The sequence below is a fragment of the Triticum aestivum genome, chromosome 5A (genome assembly GCF_018294505.1).
Source record: "Triticum aestivum cultivar Chinese Spring chromosome 5A, IWGSC CS RefSeq v2.1, whole genome shotgun sequence".
NCBI classification, from domain to species: Eukaryota; Viridiplantae; Streptophyta; class Magnoliopsida; order Poales; family Poaceae; genus Triticum; species Triticum aestivum.
In genome coordinates, this window is record NC_057806.1 from 560,907,155 (window position 1) to 560,925,561 (window position 18,407).

At 42.4% G+C, this 18,407-nt stretch overlaps 3 protein-coding genes across 5 annotated transcripts; 2 read left to right on the forward strand and 1 right to left on the reverse strand.

Moving 5' to 3' along the window:
• Positions 1-425: 425 nt before the first annotated feature.
• LOC123104777 (NADH-ubiquinone oxidoreductase chain 3) lies at positions 426-1,219 on the forward strand. The gene has a single exon (XM_044526660.1). The coding sequence runs from the start codon at positions 426-428 to the stop codon at positions 780-782; it is 357 nt and encodes a 118-aa protein (XP_044382595.1). The 3' UTR covers positions 783-1,219.
• Positions 827-1,219, forward strand: LOC123104776 (ribosomal protein S12, mitochondrial). Its single transcript, XM_044526659.1, has one exon. The coding sequence runs from the start codon at positions 827-829 to the stop codon at positions 1,202-1,204; it is 378 nt and encodes a 125-aa protein (XP_044382594.1). The 3' UTR covers positions 1,205-1,219.
• A 10,828-nt stretch (positions 1,220-12,047) lies between these two features.
• On the reverse strand, positions 12,048-17,957 carry LOC123104778 (uncharacterized). 3 transcript variants are annotated; one of them, XM_044526662.1, is made up of 6 exons: positions 16,997-17,957; positions 16,657-16,707; positions 14,898-15,006; positions 14,351-14,585; positions 13,638-14,208; positions 12,048-13,535 (listed from the first exon to the last, which is right to left on the reverse strand). In XM_044526662.1, the coding sequence occupies exons 4-6, from the start codon at positions 14,477-14,479 to the stop codon at positions 12,562-12,564; spliced, it is 1,674 nt and encodes a 557-aa protein (XP_044382597.1). In that variant the 5' UTR covers positions 14,480-14,585; positions 14,898-15,006; positions 16,657-16,707; positions 16,997-17,957; the 3' UTR covers positions 12,048-12,561. The 3 variants fall into 3 exon arrangements, with proteins under 3 accessions (XP_044382597.1, XP_044382599.1, XP_044382598.1); XM_044526664.1 differs by lacking the exon at positions 16,657-16,707; XM_044526663.1 differs by having other exon boundaries at positions 16,657-17,957.
• Between the last annotated feature and the right edge of the window lie 450 nt (positions 17,958-18,407).

Sequence of the window (18,407 nt, forward strand, 5' to 3'; positions counted from 1 at the left end):
AGTGACTAGGAGCGGAGCGCCCCTTTCTTGTTCTTGGTGGCGTCTATAGCGAAGAAGACCTTCCCGAACGAGGGCCGTCCAGTCCCTGGCCGGCTCTCGGTTCTTGAGCAAGCTCCTCCACTGCAGGTAGGATGCTCATAGATGAAGAAAAGAGACTTTAGGCAAGTGGTTCTGGTAGCTCAGCTGGTTAGAGCAAAACAAGCAACGGATTGAGCAACTAGCGCGAAAGCCGTTGCGCGTTAGCGCATCCGTTTTCTTGCTGGACTGCAAATCCTTTTTTTCTTGTTTCAGTGGGAAGAGCAAGGGGCATTGCCCTGGAAATCCTTCAGTGGTTCGAATCCACATCTGAGCATCTTTTTTCGGTATGCCGCTCCGCGAGCAAGGAGCGCCGCGAGGAGAGCGAGAGAACGAAGTGGGCTTTGGTGATGTCGGAATTTGCACCTATTTGTATCTATTTAGTGATCAGTCCGCTAGTTTCTTTGATTCCACTCGGTGTTCCTTTTCCATTTGCTTCCAATAGTTCGACCTATCCAGAAAAATTGTCGGCCTACGAATGTGGTTCCGATCCCTCCGGTGATGCCAGAAGTCGTTTCGATATACGATTTTATCTGGTTCCTATTTTATTTATTATCCCTGATCCGGAAGTCACCTTTTCTTTTCCTTGGGCAGTACCTCCTAACAAGATTGATCTGTTTGGATCTTGGTCCATGATGGCCTTTTTATTGATTTTGACGATTGGATCTCTCTATGAATGGAAAAGGGGTGCTTCGGATCGGGAGTAACCACTTTAGAAAGGGCAAAGGGGGGAAGGACATAGGAAAGAGGGATGCCTACAAAAAATCAATTGATTCGTCATGGTAGAGAAGAAAAACGGCGCACGGACCGTACTCGAGCTTCGGATCAATGTCCCCAGAAGCAAGGAGTATGCCTGCGTGTTTCGACGAGAACACCGAAAAAACCTAATTCAGCTCTACGTAAGATAGCAAAAGTACGGTTGAGCAATCGACATGATATATTTGCTCACATTCCAGGCGAAGGTCATAATTCGCAGGAACATTCTATAGTCTTAGTCAGAGGAGGTAGAGTGAAAGATTCGCCAGGTGTGAAATCCCATCGTATTCGAGGAGTCAAGGATTTGCTGGGAATTCCGGATCGTAGAAAGGGAAGATCTAAATATGGTGCAGAAAGACCTAAATCGAAATGAATGGAAGATGCCTCTGGAACTTTTGGGTTCTTTTTTGGGGGCGATATGGAAGCAGCTAGCTCCCTTTCCCTTATTACGTTACCATTTCTCTCCGCTATTCTTCGCAAATTTCATTGAGAGGAATCAGCAAAGAAAAGAAATCTTCTCCGGGTGACAGGGCCGCCCCGGCAGCGTGGCTTCTCTGCCGAGCAGGAAGCCACAAAAAGCATTGTGCTCTTGTAACTGATCTTTTAGTAGGCTAAGTTGCCGAATTCTGAAATCACTACAGGCACAGTGCAGGAAATTGTGGTCCTCAAAACAATGTGTCCCCATGATCATTTTACATCACGATATCTTTTTCTTCCTCATTCTTATTTTGGTTTTCGTATCACGGATGTTGGTTCGCGCTTTATGGCATTTCAACGAGCAAACTAATCCAATCCCACAAAGGATTGTTCATGGAACTACTATCGAAATTATTCGGACCATATTTCCAAGTGTCATTCTTTTGTTCATTGCTATACCATCGTTTGGTCTTGCGTTGACAGTACTAATAATGGCATTTGTTGTCTTATTCGGAGTTCAAGGAATAGCCTTTCATCTTGGGAATGAGAATGTCGCGGATCTCAATGTTCTCGTCATGACCAATGCTCCTAACGGGGGTGACTTTCCCATAGACCAACCTCCCGTTGGCGGACTACCAGACCTCCAGCAGGAAATGGCGCACGCCGCCCATCCCGAAGACATAATTGCGGAGTTGACTTCCAAGGTTGAAAGAATATTTCACAAAGTAGGCACTCCTCTTCCTTTAGAGGAAGGTGAATCTGCGCGATCGTTCACTGAAAATCATGTATTGTGGAATAGTGAGGGAGGAGATACTCTTCAACAAATCTTCTCCGATTATACGGAAGCCGGGGACGCAAGCGAATTCGTCGCAATAGCCACCAATCTGGCGAAGCGGTTTCGCCGCGCCGAGCTCGGTGAACCGGATTCTCCCGACCCCGATGCGCCTTTGGAAGAGCAGGAGGCTCATTCCACGGGATCCCCTGAAAGCACAAAAGCAAATGATGGGGCGAACGAGGCAGGCCCGTCTTCTTCGCGGAAGCGTAAAAGGTGGGATGATGATTCGGGGTCCGAAGATGATGATTCGGGGGGCCCCGGGGAATCTCCAGATCCAGTGGAAATCGTTTACGAAGGGGATGCACAAGGGTACAACTGGGAGGGGAATTAGGTTGGCCGCCAACTTCGCCTGCCTTTCTTCACGAAGCGACTGTTATGATCTTGACCTGAAGCCTTCGACCAAAGAAAGGGAGACTTGGTGAAGTCAGAGGTGGTTTTCCTTCCCTAGATTCATGGAAGGACTTTTTGAAGTTTGAGTGAGGAAGGAAAGCGGGAAAGGTCCGATACAAAGGAAAGGGTTGCGAGGCTTAACGATTTAGAATATAGCTGTTGAGGTGGCACCTGTTCCCCCGGGGCAGGGGTATATGCCCGTAGCTTTCTTCTGTCACTTCTTTCAGATCAATGAAGTGGAAAAGTAATAGAGTAAGGGACCCTTGTTTACAAAGAAAGCTGTCACTCCAAGAACTCGAAGTCAAGCATCTTCGGGAATATCCAGATTAGTCTTCAACTAGAGAAAGGATAGGAATCTCCTTTGCTGAGTTTTCTTCTCCAGCGGATGTAGCGGTAAAAGATTCTATTCTTTCCGCGGTCTAGTTACGTCTTTCCTCTCCCTATCTAAAGAGCTCTATTAACATAGACCCTCTCCTGACTCTCTATCATTTTAAGAAAGCAGCAAATCCTTCTCTCTATTCTACTATCCGATCTCGTCTGTTGAAAATCGATCTGAAATATGGTCATATCTTCGTTATCCCAATAGTAAACCTTCTTACTTCTCTTCGCATCTCGAAAGACGCAAAAGATCTGTTATTAGCTTATTTATAAGCTGTCGAAGGTCCTTAAAAGCCTTGATTTGTGGCTTACGGCTTACTTGCCTTTTTCCTTAAAGCCTATATAGACAGACATAGACTGAGGGCATTCTGGGCATCCATGCTCCTGGCAATGGCAAGATCCGAGATGTCAGTTGCTTGTCTTCAAGCCTCAACCTTATTCTGACTCCTACTAGGGCAATCAGGTTTAAGTTAAGCCCGAACAGCTTAGTTTTCCACTTCTCTTCCGACACAAGCTTCTTTGCCAAGCCTTCCCCATCAACTGGAAATCCAGTAAGAAAGGCAAGGGGCGCAACGGCAAGGCAATCTCAAATCATAATGGGAGTTTTATTTAGGTTTATTTAGATAGATTCGCCTTTGGGGTTGTTACAGAATCGGTTCTTCAAGAAGGAGCTCTTAGTACGGTGGATGCATCGAATGCAAGCTGTAAGGAAGAATAATTCTCTTAGCAGACAAGAATGAAATTCAATTAGTCCCACACTTCCCGCAGGAATCGAAGAGTACGCAAGCACATTCATTTAATGGGAAAGCTTTCCTTGGCTAGGCCCCTATGAAGAAAGATGCCAATTCCCAAAAGCAGTAACAATAGCAATAGCAGTAGGAGTAGCATTAGGAATTAAGACCGTCAGGCCTCATTCATCAAAGTAGCAGTCCTTAGGGGCTGAAAAAGAGCCCAGATTCCCCGCAACAAGCTTGGAAAGGAAGAAGACACGAAGGGAGGAGTTCCGCTTAGCCTTTGCTCCTCTTTGATAGAAGTAGCTCTTTTGTTTGCCAGAATGGCTTGTTAGCAAGAAAATGCCTTCTTAGGAAGTGAAGAAGAATACGCCTGCTTGAGAATGCCCTCTTGTTGTTCTCGAAAGATGGAGGGGGGCAGATTTCACTAAGGAAAGGAACTGAACTAATGGACGAGGAGGAAGAGAATATAGAAAAATTGCCGACATTCAAGCATACTATAGATGTTCCAGAACTGCTAAAGGGAAGTTCTAGTAGAAAGGACAACTAAGCGAAAGGCCTTCTTAGAAAGGCAGAGTGACAGGTAATGCCCTATTTCCTAACAGTGAAATCTAAGATCAGACAAGAAAGAAGCTAAAGGCTAGGCAAAGAAGACGAGGGAGAAATCGTAGGTGAAAACGTTGGGTTACCAACTCGGGTGGGTTCTCACACCAAAGTTCCTTTGTTTCGGGCAAGCCCAATTACAAACAAAAGAGAAGGTCGGTCCCGTACTCAAACCAAATCAGAAGGGCGGTACTCACTCGGATGGAAGAATCCCAGGTCGGTCCCATACCCGAACAAAGGCTAGACCGAAGGTCCCGTCCCACGGGTTAGGTGCTTAGCTGAAGGTGGAAGGCGAAGCCAAGGCAAGAGCAAGGGTTGAAAGACAATATAGAAGAATTCCATCTCCCCTATTTGTTCCATTCTCAATGGTTGGTCAAGTTGAGATGAACTACGGGAATCTATATATGGACTTCAAGGTCAATCAACCCATGCAAGGAAACTCGACGGAATTTGTTTTTTGATGGATTCAAGCAAAGAATGAGAAGTATGGCTTGGCTAGGGAAGCAGTAGTAGTGGCAGAGGTCGAGCTTTGAGATGAGAAGAGGGCTGAGTCGTCTAGCTTTTATTCCAAAATCACGTATCACCGATCAGCCTATTCGAGAGGAGCTGCTTGCCTTGCCCACTTCAATAAGGAAGACTCCATCCATCTAACCCATATCCATTGGAACCAGAAGCGAGTGGTAAAGTCACCCTTTGGCTAAAAAAACGATTTGTATGCGTGGCGCAACACACACCTCTGCAAAAGAAGAGAAAGAACGGAAAGAAGCAGGCCCACAAGACGACAAGTGGATTGAATATCCTTTGCTTTCGTCACCGGTGCTATTGAATCCGCATTTAGAAGAAAGAGCTCCGGGACTGAATTGCTTTGAGTGGGGCTTGCCCATTAATTAGATCACCTGAGTAAGCCAAGAAAGACGAAAGCGATGGATGTATGTGACAAAGAGAACTTATGAACATGAAAGCCAGCCTGTTCCCTAAATATTTTAGGAAGCGAAGAAGACAGAAAAAAGTTCGGTAATCTTCTCCCTTTGGTAGGCATTTACCCAAGGCACTGATATTATGAGTCTCTCGATTATACGTGAAATAGGGAGTTCGAGGTCTTATTCGTCTTTCTTGGCCTATGTGAATATGAGCCAATTCCGGAAAGTGAATAATTCACTATTGAAAGTGCAAGTCGACGTTCCTGATATGAAAGTGAAAGTGGAGTGAAATCTGGATATGAAGGTTCAAGTCCAGTTCCAATCTGGATATCAAAGTGCTGTTCAATCGTCGAAAGTGATCTCTCTTTTGTTGTTCTCTTTTAGTCCGCTTTTCTTTTTTCTTTCTTTGGAGTCGGGTTCTTAAGACAGGACTGGAAATCGGGTTTTCTTAATATCTCTCTTCCGGAGAAGTAAGTTTGTTCGAGATCGAAAGAGTGCCCTCGAGAGACTAGACTGATAGTAAAAGTAGTGCGCCTTCAGTTGAGGAGAACTGTTCACAAGCAGTGGTTATGAGCTCTTTCTTGTGGAGGTTCAGAATAGGTAATTCCTTCACTTCAGTTGCACTAGTGGATTGAATAACCTTTTCTTTAGTTCTAACAAAGTGCATGTGTTGTTGGTTAATAAAAACACGAGTTTCGATAGGCTGGAGGAAAGATACTATAAGTAGGACAAAGAAAGACCCTATAAGAGACCGGAACTCAATACGATTCAACCAATCCAAATTGCTTTGCTAAAGATACCCGTTCCGCTGTTCCTTTACCGGCAACAACTATTGAATAACAACCTTCGCTTTGCTTTCGCATCGGATCTCGGCATTAGCAAATCTAAAAATAGAGTAGATCCCGGGGCGTACCTAATGGTTTCATTGATTTGAATGGATTGATCCGTTGTACCGTTGTAGGAATCCTCATCCGATGTACGAATCCCGTGGAGGAAGTGGGGAAACAAATCCAATTATTTGATTTTGATAGGAGCAGTGCCGGTATTGAGGGTTTCTCTATCTCTTCACTCATGAAGTTAATACAAGTGAGGATTGATTTCAGTTATTCATATAAGAAATAAGAGGAATAAATAATCTCGGGGAAGACAGGCTTTCTCGCTCTCGGCACATCTTCGCTAGGGATTCTTCTCTACCTTCTTGCGTTGAGATGCCATCAACTCTTTCCTGGGGAATCAGGTCAATACAATACTCTTGGAAAAGCAAGCTATAGCAGATCCTTGAGTATAGAGAAAAAGGAATGGAGTTTCATTAGCTCTCTGCGCACATCCAGTATAATACCTTTGCGAGCCCCTACGGAAAGGGGTGCCGTGTTCTCTTTACAATGGGGGTGATCCTGGTTTCCAAAAGCTGCTGGTTGGTTGTATCTTTTTCTATTGGCAATCCCCAATCCGTTGCTTGTTCGTTACGAACAAAAGAAGCCGATACCAGTTCTGGTGTTTATCCAGCGGAGGCTCGTATCTCTTCCATGTGAGACCAGCGACCTCAGATCATCCCGGACTTATGTGCTGGAATAGCTTCGTTATGAGTTGAAGCAGCCTCAGCTACTATTCCTACTAAGGAGGAGTCGCCTTTTTCAATTCCCTCCCTTTTGCAATCCCATGTTGATGTAAGGAAGCTGCTTTAGAGTATTGGCAAAAAAAAACATTACATGCAGGTCCAGATCTCCTTGCGTTCGTTGGTGGTTGACTACCGGGAAAGGGCAGAATAGCAACAGTGAGGAAGCATACCACCCAAAGCAAGACGTGAAAACCTTCTTCGTATCCAAAAGCCCCTTTTAGTCTGTCTGGCCTTAGTATTTATGATACATAATCGCATCTTCGAGCTGGCGGCGTGCGCCATTTTTTCAATTTCTACTAATCGCATCTTCTGTCATCCTGATGTTGATTTGTTATTGTATATGTTTATATTTTTGTCTATAAACTTTGTCGAAGTTTGTAAAGCTTGACTTTGACAAAAACTAATATGCAGAGTAAATAAAAACAGAGGGAGTAGTTAGCTAAAGAAAAGCATTAGCACTTTAGTAATACATGGCCACCACACACTCTCAAGATGTTTCGTGAAGCCCGTGTTGAAGTTGACTCTTAATTTGCAGCCTGCTTTTCCCTTCTCACTCCTCTTCTCTCCCATCCAACTCAGTAAAAATATAATACTTTAATTCGTATAGCCCGTTTACATCACCTTAGTATACCCGCTCTTAGTATATGAGCACCCAAAAATAGGTTACTAACCGCACAAACAATGCATACATATCAACCTTATTGATTAGAAAGATCCTTTTCATCTCTTTTTGTAGTGACCAGTCAGCTCAACATTTGGGAGTAGTAATTTAATGTCCGAACTTTTCAATATTTTTTATTAGTATTCTGTTCATCCCATCTGCTCTCGCATTGTCGTAGTGTCAATGTTTGTGTTCTTTGACCACAACAAAGATAACATTTTTTCACTATCACAGCAAATGTATATACCTAAGAAAGTCAACCTAAAACAAAGATGAAACCCCCGCTCCTCATTTCTAAACAAGAGAAAATCATTTACTAACCGCATAACAATGCATATCTATATATTATTATGTAATTCACTCTAAATAAATGAAGATCACATTACAAGTCAAATAAACTCAAAGGAACTGTCAATATCTTTGTCAAGCAGATCTCAGTCAAACAACTAATTCCAATATGGACATTCAATGTCTCCGTCCATCTTGGTAGCTACAGCATGGTTCTTTCTCCAAAAATAAAAGAGCATAGCAAAATGTTTTAGTAAATACATGGAGGCGACGCGACATATGAACTCACATCACCGCAATGACCACGAACACTGCAGTCAGCCGATAAATAAATTTCTCCAACCAGGATCTTGAGAGTACATTTTCAACTCCATTAGTACGTCTTGCAGCTTCATTTGTACCCAGTTTCGCCTCACGATGGTTCTTTTCTTCTATTGTTAACACCAATTTGTCAAAAAAATCTTGGAAAAAAACAGATAAGCAGTTCAGAATAGCAATGACACAAAACAATTCAGAAAAGCAAGGAGGGGATGAGGCAGGGGGAGAGAGGAGAAAGGATGGAGGAGCCGGTCGGCCCAAGTCCGGCGGGCGGCGGCGGACCACCGGTTCGCAGCAAGCCTGCAGATCCCACCGGTGGTATTGAATTTGGGGTGTTGATTTTGCAGGTCAATTGTTGATTGGGATATATAGTACATGGATTTGTTCGGTTGCATTTTTTATACATCGAAAGAGTCTGCTTCCCGGTTGCGAAGCTATTCACTGCGGAGGGGTGGAGCCCGCCCGCGATTTGGATACGTTAGTTGTTTTTTTGTCCGTCTTGTTCTTTTTCATGCACAGGAAGCTGTGACTTGTTACTGTATTAGAGCTGCATTTTTCAGTAAGCTTAGTAGTAATATACTCCCTCCGTAAACTAATATAAGAGCGTTTAGAACACTAAAATAGTGATCTAAACGCTGTTATATTAGTTTACAGAGGGAGTACATACAATATTTCGAGGATGGACATTGTTTTGCACTGTTGCGGTACCTTGTCTGCATGCCTGTTTTGGGCTTGTTTATATTGTGATCACATACACCATCTAGAATTCGTCACACTGGAATCTGAAGGAAATCCGCAACTAAGGCTCCGTTCGGAATCCCTCCGCTCCATAACTCCGTCGCGGAGCAGAGCGGCATACGGTACAAATACGGAGAGCGGCAAACAAGCTGCTCCGCGCGCTTCGCTCCCTGGTGACAGAGCGGTGGATTGCTGAACATAGCCTAAATTAGTGTATTTGGGGAACCCGAGATTAGTAGAGGGAGTTGTGGAGAGTGATTTTTTCTTTTTGGCGAATTGTGGTACCATATATGGACTGGCTAACACCTGTGGCGACTATTAATGTTTTGGGATAGTTGGGAATTCACATGGTATCTTTACCGACCGAGGCTTCGCTGGTGGCTCTATATATAGAGGTAACCACACTTCGAATGTGTTTGATTCAAAGAACATAGAAACACAATGATGAGATTTAGAATGACATCCCCACATCTACCTTATGAAGTGAGTGTAACTTTTTTTTACCGAATCATTGGTTGTAGCTAGCTTAGGACTGGGAGGCACCAGGAAAGCTGCTAGCTCATGGATTCAGAAAAAGAGGATTGGTTAGCTCAAGCTCACAAGATCGACGCGGAGAGGTCGCATTGGTTAGCTCAATCTCACAAGATTGTTCTGCGTAGGGATACAACATCTGCAACGTACAATGTACGTAGGCAGCATCACAGAACCGACGGCCATCTGTGCACTAGTTTAGGCTCCACTACCCGCCCACAAAAAGATGGACGTGCGGTTTAACCCTCTTGTGGTCTGTACAGATCGTCTTTTGGCTACTGTCTCTGCCTCTGCTTCACCCATCCAAGCTTGCCACCGCATCAATGGATCAACAACAAATGGGCGTGCGGTTTTGTAATGTCAATGTTTGCATTCTTCGACCACCGCAAAGATAACATTTTTGCGATTACAACAAATATTTCAAAAGATCACTAAGGTATATACTAAGAAATCAAACTAAAACAAAGATCAACCCGCACGCCTTGTTTTTGAACAGGAAAAAATCAGTTACTAACCACATATTAATGCATACCTATATGTTATGTAATTCACTCAATTGAAAATCACATTATAAGTCAATCAAATAAACTCAAAGGAACTGTTAATATCTTTGTCAAGCACATCTCAGTCAAACAAGTAACTCCAAGATGGACATTCCATGCAGATGCCTGAGGTTTTAACCTCCTTTTCGAATGAAAAAAATAGAAAACGGGGCATGCGTTATACAGAACTAAATCAAAACTAGTACAGTAAAGCTGAAGGAAGTGGTTTTTTTTTTCTTTTTTTGCGGGAAAGAAGTGTTTGTAGGCAAGCTTACACTTGCAATGATGTGGGATCTGCGCATCACCAGCACCGGTTGTCTCAAATTCTAAGTTCAAGTCTCAATTACAGCATGAGTCTTCAAGCCCGATGGTTATATACTTGTCTTTCTCAGTGAAGCTTAAATTTGACATATGGAGTACGAGTACAGCCAGCACTAACAATAGCTTGTTTGAAAACTTGTAAAAAGAGCTTGCAAAGTACTTGCATCCATAGTGGAAGACTGCAGCCTGAGAGTGCATTGTAAGTTGTGAGACATTTTCCCCTCAAAAGACTATCATTAGAGTCGGAAGTATAGGAACTTGGCAACGAATTGGCAGATTTACCCAAATGATAAGTGACACAAGTGTGTCACGAAGCAACAAGGTCCAAATGCTTCCATTACCATCCATTTTTTCACGTTAAACAGATGAAAATTTTATTAATTGACCATGGCAATTTTTAGTAATTAACCACGACAAATTTAATTTGTGGATCATGGCAATGTTTAGTAATTCATCATGGCAAGTTTAGTTTATAAATCATGGCAATTTTAGTATTTTGACCATGAAAATTATTTTTTGTATGAACCATGGAAAATTTTAGTGCATGTATCATGTCTAATTTATGTAAATCACCATTGCAATTTTAGTTTCTGGTTCATGGAAAATTTGAATCATTGACCATGCATTTTAAAGGAATTGACGAGGAATTTCTTTTTAATTATGAACCATGTCAAAAAAATTTCATGGAGCATGGCAAATTTTAGCAATTCACCATGGCAAGTTTAGCTTCTTAATTCCCTTTTCGATAACATGTCAAAATTTACTTTAAATGTAGAAGAAAAAGTAGTTGAAGCATATTATGGCAACTTTAGTGTAAATACCATGGCAATTTATGTGCAATGGACATGGCAACTTTTGACCGCCAAAAAATATCGTCGAAACATATCGATATGAGATCTAGTTTTGAAGTCTTTGTCGTGGCGGATTTAATTGTGAAAATGAATTTTCAATCAGATTTTTTATTTAAGAGATAAAACATTTTAAAGTTTGAAAACCCAAAAGATTTCCGCTGACATCATCTGTTTTTCGTCCCTATTTACATGCATGTGTGAAAAAAATTAAAAAGTTTGACGTGTCATAATGGATGGTTAGAAGAGTGTGTGGCCCGAGCTCCTTTTTAAGAGTCATGTCATTAGAGTTGAACACTTGTCTTATAAATTCTGCTGCATGCAGAGCACAAGTCTAATGTCTAACCATGAACAGTTGAAGCATCTAGATCTAGCAGCAGCCGATGAATCTGTTAACTTGGTCATCCGTAGGTTTTGTATATATGGTCCTGGAGACGTAATTCTAGGCAGATGCAAAAGGCTCACCAAAACTCTGATGGCAACAAGTGTCCCCATCAGAGGAGTTTTTACCTTAACCGGTGATTTTCGAATCATCGTGTTTCGTTTAGTCTAGTTTGTAAGGTACTCCTTCCGTCCCAAAATTTTTGTCTTAAATTTGTCTAGATACGGATGTATCTAATACTAAAACGTGACTTGATACATCCGTATTTAGACAAATCTAAGACAAGAATTTTGGGACGAAGGGAGTATGTTGGATAGGGCCGGACCTTTTTTTTCTCTTGGGGGCCAGCCGTACGCGGATCATTTTGAACATCGGGCCAACCAAGGCTTCTAGATGAGCCAGTGTTCTAGATCCCCCCCTGCTTGAAATACTGCACTTACGACATACTTCTTCTATCTCAAAATTGCTCAAGCGGTACATGAATTTTTCTATTAAAAACAGAAAGCCTTGGCTCTAATACGTTGTATGGTTCAATCACCTCTAGCAGACCTTAATCAACGACCTGCTCAGCATGAAAAGTATACCACAAATGACAGCTTGAGATAACAATAGCATCTGCATTTTGCTAAGCTCTGTTCTCCAGCAACTCAAAACATAAAATCACATCACGCCGTCAACATGCCAGCATGGCCAGGAGATAAATGGAACCACCGGAGAACTCAAAGGCGGTGATATTAAAACAAAGCATTCATTGAAAAAAGAAATCCTGAAACAGAGTTTGCTGTAAAACAAAGGTAACAAGAACGATGCTTGCGTTTCTAGAGACCGCAATAGAGTTGAGAACTATGGGACTAGTTCCTCAATTCTCTGAAACTTCTTACTCCCCCCGGCCCTTATTAATTGTCGCTGATTTAGTACTCCCTCCGTTGGGAATTAATTGTCACAGAAATGGATGTATCTAGACGTATTTTAGTTGTATATACATCCATTTTTATCCACTTTTGAGACAAGTAATTTGGAACGGAGGGAGTACAACTTTGTACTAAATCAGCGACAATTAGGATCGGAGGGAGTAGTAGATTCCCATCAACCAAGAAATCTAAAGTTAAATCTGAACCTACATAATGTCCTTCTGGATGTCTTCTTGAGGCGTCGATATGCTTGAATTGGCTTTTTGGAAACAGTCTTTGGTTTTGAACAGTTGCAGTGTCAAAGCTTCAGAGTCGTATCAATGTTGTTCATTTCACTACTATAGACCACTGTGCTCTCCCTTGATGTTGCGAGGCCAGCAAACCAATGCAGAATATTACCTTGAGGTGGTCCTGCTTGGAATTCATCCGTATGCATGACCATGAGATTCTTTGCTGCAGCAGTTATAACAAGGGCTTCATTGGAAGGACCATCTGGTTCTTGAGGAACAGTGTCGCCTTTTGACTGGCGGGCATCCATCTCTGTAACATCCATGAACGGCAGTGCAACGTTCAGGTCAATGAGGTTTCTGACACTGGTGCCATCCTTCTTGTTCTGGAATTGCATTTCCATGTCAGCTACACCCTTGCTCGAGGGTGTGCTGTCTGCGCCCATGTGTGTAGTGGACGAAGTGGATGAGCGTTGAGAATCTTTCTCGGTGGCTGCACTTATAGTGAAACCAAGGATTCTTGTGCTACCTCCTGAACAACCCATGGAACCAGGCGAAATCTGGGAATGCCCATTCTCACGAGTCGGTGACACTTGTGATTTCTTCATGGTGATTTTCTTCGTCAAGTTTTGCAGCTTCTTTCTGTCCCACGAGATTTCCTTTGATGCATTCTCACTTGCTTGTCCCAGAGTGGCAGTTGCATCACGAGGACCATTGTTCAGATTCACATCCCTGGGACAATCATAAAATGGGGAAGGATGTTGATACTGAGCCCCTCCAGGAATCTCTGATGAATGAAGGCGGTGATATCTTTGAAACATTGGAAGTCGGCCATTCTGAGCACTGGGCAATTCAGCGTCAGCATAATGCCTCCTAGTCATGTAATCTGTGGCGCTGCTTTGCCATAGAGATCTGGGTGCAGCATTGGAGCTGGATGCTACAAATATTCCTGGATTGATGATGCTAGAGCTGGACTGGTAATGCACAGTTGAGGAATCAACACCAGTTTTCTTGTGTGTGAGCCATTCCATGCCACTGCTTCGATCTAGAAAAGGAAAATAAGATACACTTAGTGTGCATTGATGCTTAGACATTGGTTTAAAACATAAAGATATACAAGTTTCTAAATAAATTAAGAAAATCTTACCTTTTAATTTATGGTCGTATGAATAACACTGGTTCTTAGAACTGGAGGCACCCACACTTGGGAAGTTTGTTTTCTTCATAGTGCTAGATGACCCTATCACTTTTTTGTTCAAAGCATTCACTGTTGAGACACCTGATGGCTGTAAACCAGTGGCCCAATTCTTGTCCATGGGTGAGGTGCGTTCAATGCTAAGCTTCAGGTTTGTACCAACAACTGAACCACTATTTCTTGGCAAACTCTTTGCAGGATTCTCCCATACTGTCACCACATCATCATCACTATCATCTGCATCAGCTGGAACCTGAAGGAGCATTTCTTTTGTGGACCCGCTATTGCTATGCCTCATAGACACTCTGTTCAAGCTACGCTCTATATTTTTTCCCTTCATGAATTTTCCAGAAGGTTTCCTCACATCATGTCCTGTAGGAGGCCCCATTTGCTGGACTCTTCTTATACCCCCAGATGGTAATGAATATGATATGGCTTGAGAATATCCCTTTGATTCACCTCCTCGGCATTGTAATGCCATTAGGTCCTTCTGAACCTTGTACAGACGATGAAGTTCATAGACCTATAAATAAAGGTGTCAAAACCGTATAGGAATGAGAAACAATTACGCCTATGGACAAATATAAGAAAAAACACATCACTTGCGTATGTAAGCAATCTCTAGATTACTGAAAGCACATAGTATGGGCGATGTCATAATCTACCTGTTTCTGGAATGTAGCTTCCTGTGCAAGTATATTCTGCTTTAGCATTTCCTTGTCAGCATATGCAGATCCATTTGTGGGTGTTATTGTGAAGCTGTTACTAAGATGCTCAATTGGTTTATTCTCCATGTGTTATGATAACCACCAATTGCGTTTCAAGTTTACTCTACAATCTGAAAGTGTCCGAGTACCGAGTATTGTGGAAGATTCTTGTCTTCAACTTTTGTTCCTGGTCCTAATAAATATCCACAGATAAATGATGGGTTATCGTAGTATCTTCAAATGTATAAGAAGGATATTTAGAACAAAATAAATGCATGAACTTGGTATCCTTTTTCTTTTGTGACTGATTTGGTATATTCAGTCAGAGCCTTAAAATGGTTCAACATGTATGATTTGCACACTCATACTACACAGTGGCAATTAAGGCATTAGGAACCCAACCAAGTATGACTTCACACCACAGCAAAGATGCATCACTTGACAGATACTCGGAAAATTCTGATCAACAAGCGATAGAAAACAAGAAAGGATGCCTCGTACTTACAAAGTTCTCGAATGTGAAGCAATGGTGTACAAGGAGTTTTATCCAGCCAAGAGTCCTTAGATCACAAGAAACTGGATTATGTCTGCTGGCTTAATCAATTCCTCCTTATCTGAAGCAGACAAAAGCGGCTAGCTTGCGTCAGCAAGAAGAGACCTCAAATTTGGCATTTATGGAAAGTAAGGACACATACATAATGAAGATGAAAATAAATGCAAAGCGAGGAAAATCGTAGACAAGATCCAGATCTGTAACAAAATGTGACAGGAAAAGGATTCCAAAGATGAAATGTGTAGAAAACAGAACTTTACAAAGCAATTCCACGAACCTTCACCGCCACAAACTGTTGAAGAGAAACTAAAAGAAGTAGGAAACACACAACAAGAGGGGGCAAGGCAGGATCAACAAGCAAGGAGGAATAGAGGTGATCTCCCCGTGCCCCCACACCTTTCTGCCCAGGGCGTACCAAAAGATCATAGCAAAAACAAATAGATGGGAAAGAGCAGATTTCACACAAACAAAATCAAGCATAACAGCGCAGAGGCTAGAGAGCTAAACTCCCAAGAACACGAGAGAATTTTCAGCTCACCTTATCACACGATACTGGTGAAAGATGTCCGTCTACCCTTTTTGTAGATAACCTTGAGGTGTTTCGTTCTTTATTAGGAGTGATTATAAAGATTTCATTACGATTCAATGACAACTCGACATGGACACTGATGAGCTCATTTGGCCTTTCAATGCTTTTTGTTTCTAGTGCTATATTAATGCATTAATTTATGAGAGATTTCGTCATTTTGGGCTGGATTTTGAGCACATTCAATTACATGTAACTGACCCATTGCTTCTTTTTTTAGAAGATATTTTCTCCCCCGGGTGGTTGGACTGACACACGTCCCCCCTATGTGACACGGTACACTCACTTCCTTTGTGCCAGGTTCATCTACAAGCTATATCTGAACCATTTAGTGTGCATTCTGACTTGTGTTGTGTGCCGTGATTCCAGCTGTATTCAATTTTTATATGGTGTACTTTGGTGAATTTGCTAGAAATTCTGACATGGTTCAAGGTGATTTGACTTGCTACATGTATGTGGATGAGCGGGATGCATTTGTGGGGCATGTCATAAAGCATGATCTCTCTAAAAGAAGATACTTGTGATTTTCGGATGCCTTTATGAGAAGAAAAGTAAAAGACAAGTCAACTTTTTGTCTTGATTATCATGGGGAGATTGTATTAACATGTTGCATCCATATAAAATTGGGTGACATTTCTTTAAAAAGAATCTTCAGTATTGGTTTATGTGAAAAACTTATTTCGCACACAATTATATGATTCTCATCATTTGCAGGCATGTTGCAGAACAAAATAATTTACAATTGTATCTTTAAACTTCTAAAACATCTTGCAAGCCATTTCTTTCTTGTTCCTGATAGACATTCTGCTTGGTAACTTAAATATTCTGGTTTGGTGCATCCCAAAACTCATAGCCCTGTCAATCTCCTTTTTTGAAGGAAATGCTAATGTATGACCCAGATGCATGCCAAACAAAAAACATCATGTGTGAATAGTTATCATAAATATCACAGCAACCTAAATCAGGCTTCTTCATATCTTAGCAGTGAGTTAAAACTTGAAACAGGAGAGAAAAAAAGACCTTATAACATAGCATGCCATTAACATGTATACAAAGCATGAAAGACAACGAAAAAAAATTACAAATGGATGATTTATATTGTTGTATGAGATACAAGCTTGATACCTGACTCAGAATTTTACCGAAGACTGTATGCTGCTTCATCTCTAAGACATTCTTATGAAGTGGTACATGCAAAAATAAAACACTCAACTATTCCACTTTTCCAACATAATCACTTTGCTGCTACAATATAACTATCAAAATCACTTCTTCTATTTTATTCTGAGGTCTTCTCACTTTCTTATTTTTTGTTTTGATTTTGATTGACCAGAAAAAGTGAAGCATTAAAAGTACCAACCTATGAACTATTCGATAAACCTAGCACTATATTGGTAGTGTTTGGTCAGTCCATTCCATCACCAGCTTTCATCTTAACATAGTAGCAGTTTGTGACAGAGCAAACCTGATGGCAGAAGAGCAGATGCTGAGAAATCCTTGAACGGATCTCTGGGTTCTCAATCCATCGTGGGCAATTCTGTAACACGACACAACGTTGTCTTCTTGTTACATGTCACAACATCTTTTTGGTTGCAGGATTCACTGGAGCCAGTGCTTCCGTACATAGATTGAACATTTCACATGTTTGTCACTGCGACATGAGAAACTGAGCATGCCGTTGGCAAAGGACTCACTGCACAAGGATCTCATGACCTGCTGGAATGCAGCCAACATCCTTAACACGAACTCAGACTGTCAACCATCTCGGATATCTGGTATGAGTCTGAGTATTTTCTGCCCCCCGCTGTGAACTCATGGAATGCTTCATCAAGTTCAATCCAATTTAACGCTGCTGACTTTTGAAACCCAGTTCCTTTCATTTGTATCCTTGCTTTCGCCATATCCCTTCACTGCCCAGCCTCAGCATAGATGTCCCAGCTTACCGCCTCCTTCTCTGGCATCTCTTCAGACATCCACCTCGCATTGGCCACCTCCCCCTGTCGCACCATCGCAGCCATGGCCGTGCTCCAGGACACGATGTCCCGTCTCGGCATTTCCTCGAACACCTTGCTGGCGTCCAAGAACCCGACCCGTTCCTGTAGCATGGGTCGATCAGCGCGTCCCTGAGCGCGTGTGAGGAGATAAGGTTGGAGTGGCGAGCAGGCCGGGGTGGAGACCGTGGTCAAGCAGCTGTGCATGGTGGAGGTGCGGCAGGCCGTGGGGGCAGTAACGGTAGGTGCTGCTCCACGGGCAGGCGCCGCGAAGGCGCACCTCACGGCGGCGGTGGTGGACATTCGCGGTGGCGCCGCCGTGGTTGCCGGCAAAGAAGGGTCAGTTGTTGGCAGTTATTGCAGGAGAGGGGAGGGGAAGGGAGCTGCTCAGGCGAGGAGAAGGAGACAGAGGAAGGGCGGCCGTCAGCGCGTGGGTTCCGGCGGAGATTATTTTCTTTTAAGAAACTCGTCCCACTTTATTAAGATTCAGAAATGTTTATGGGTACAAGAATTTTGTCTGGGATCCCAAACCACAAATGGCGACCTACTCCTAAATAACAAGAGTACTAGCTTGATTATGAGTTTCAAAATTAAACTATCTACGTTCGTAAATCGTAAATAAAAGTGCATGAAAGAAAATCCCTTGAGCGGCTAATAATCTCTTTGACAATCGCTCCATGACGCCCATTCACAAGATTTTGGTCGTAGGAGGATGGAGCTGAAGCAATCCATTCACAAGCCTAGATTGGCCTAATTAACTGTAGAACGAGGAATTTGTCACGGACTCACGGGAGAAGCTTCCCTCTAGACATCAATTGCAAAAAGTTTAGAGTTGCAAAAAAGAAAAGAGCAAAAAAAATTAACACTCAAAAATCCAGCGGCCAG

Excerpts from the sequence above, each read along its gene's own strand:
- LOC123104777 (XM_044526660.1), top strand. The coding sequence starts at position 426 with ATGTCGGAATTTGCACCTATTTGTATCTATTTAGTGATCAGTCCGCTA.
- LOC123104776 (XM_044526659.1), top strand. The coding sequence starts at position 827 with ATGCCTACAAAAAATCAATTGATTCGTCATGGTAGAGAAGAAAAACGG.
- LOC123104778 (XM_044526664.1), bottom strand. The coding sequence starts at position 14,479 with ATGGAGAATAAACCAATTGAGCATCTTAGTAACAGCTTCACAATAACA. Across the intron at positions 14,209-14,350 it reads AAGCTACATTCCAGAAACAG|GTCTATGAACTTCATCGTCT; the intron begins GTAGATTATGAC and ends CTTTATTTATAG. Across the intron at positions 13,536-13,637 it reads ATACGACCATAAATTAAAAG|ATCGAAGCAGTGGCATGGAA; the intron begins GTAAGATTTTCT and ends TTCCTTTTCTAG.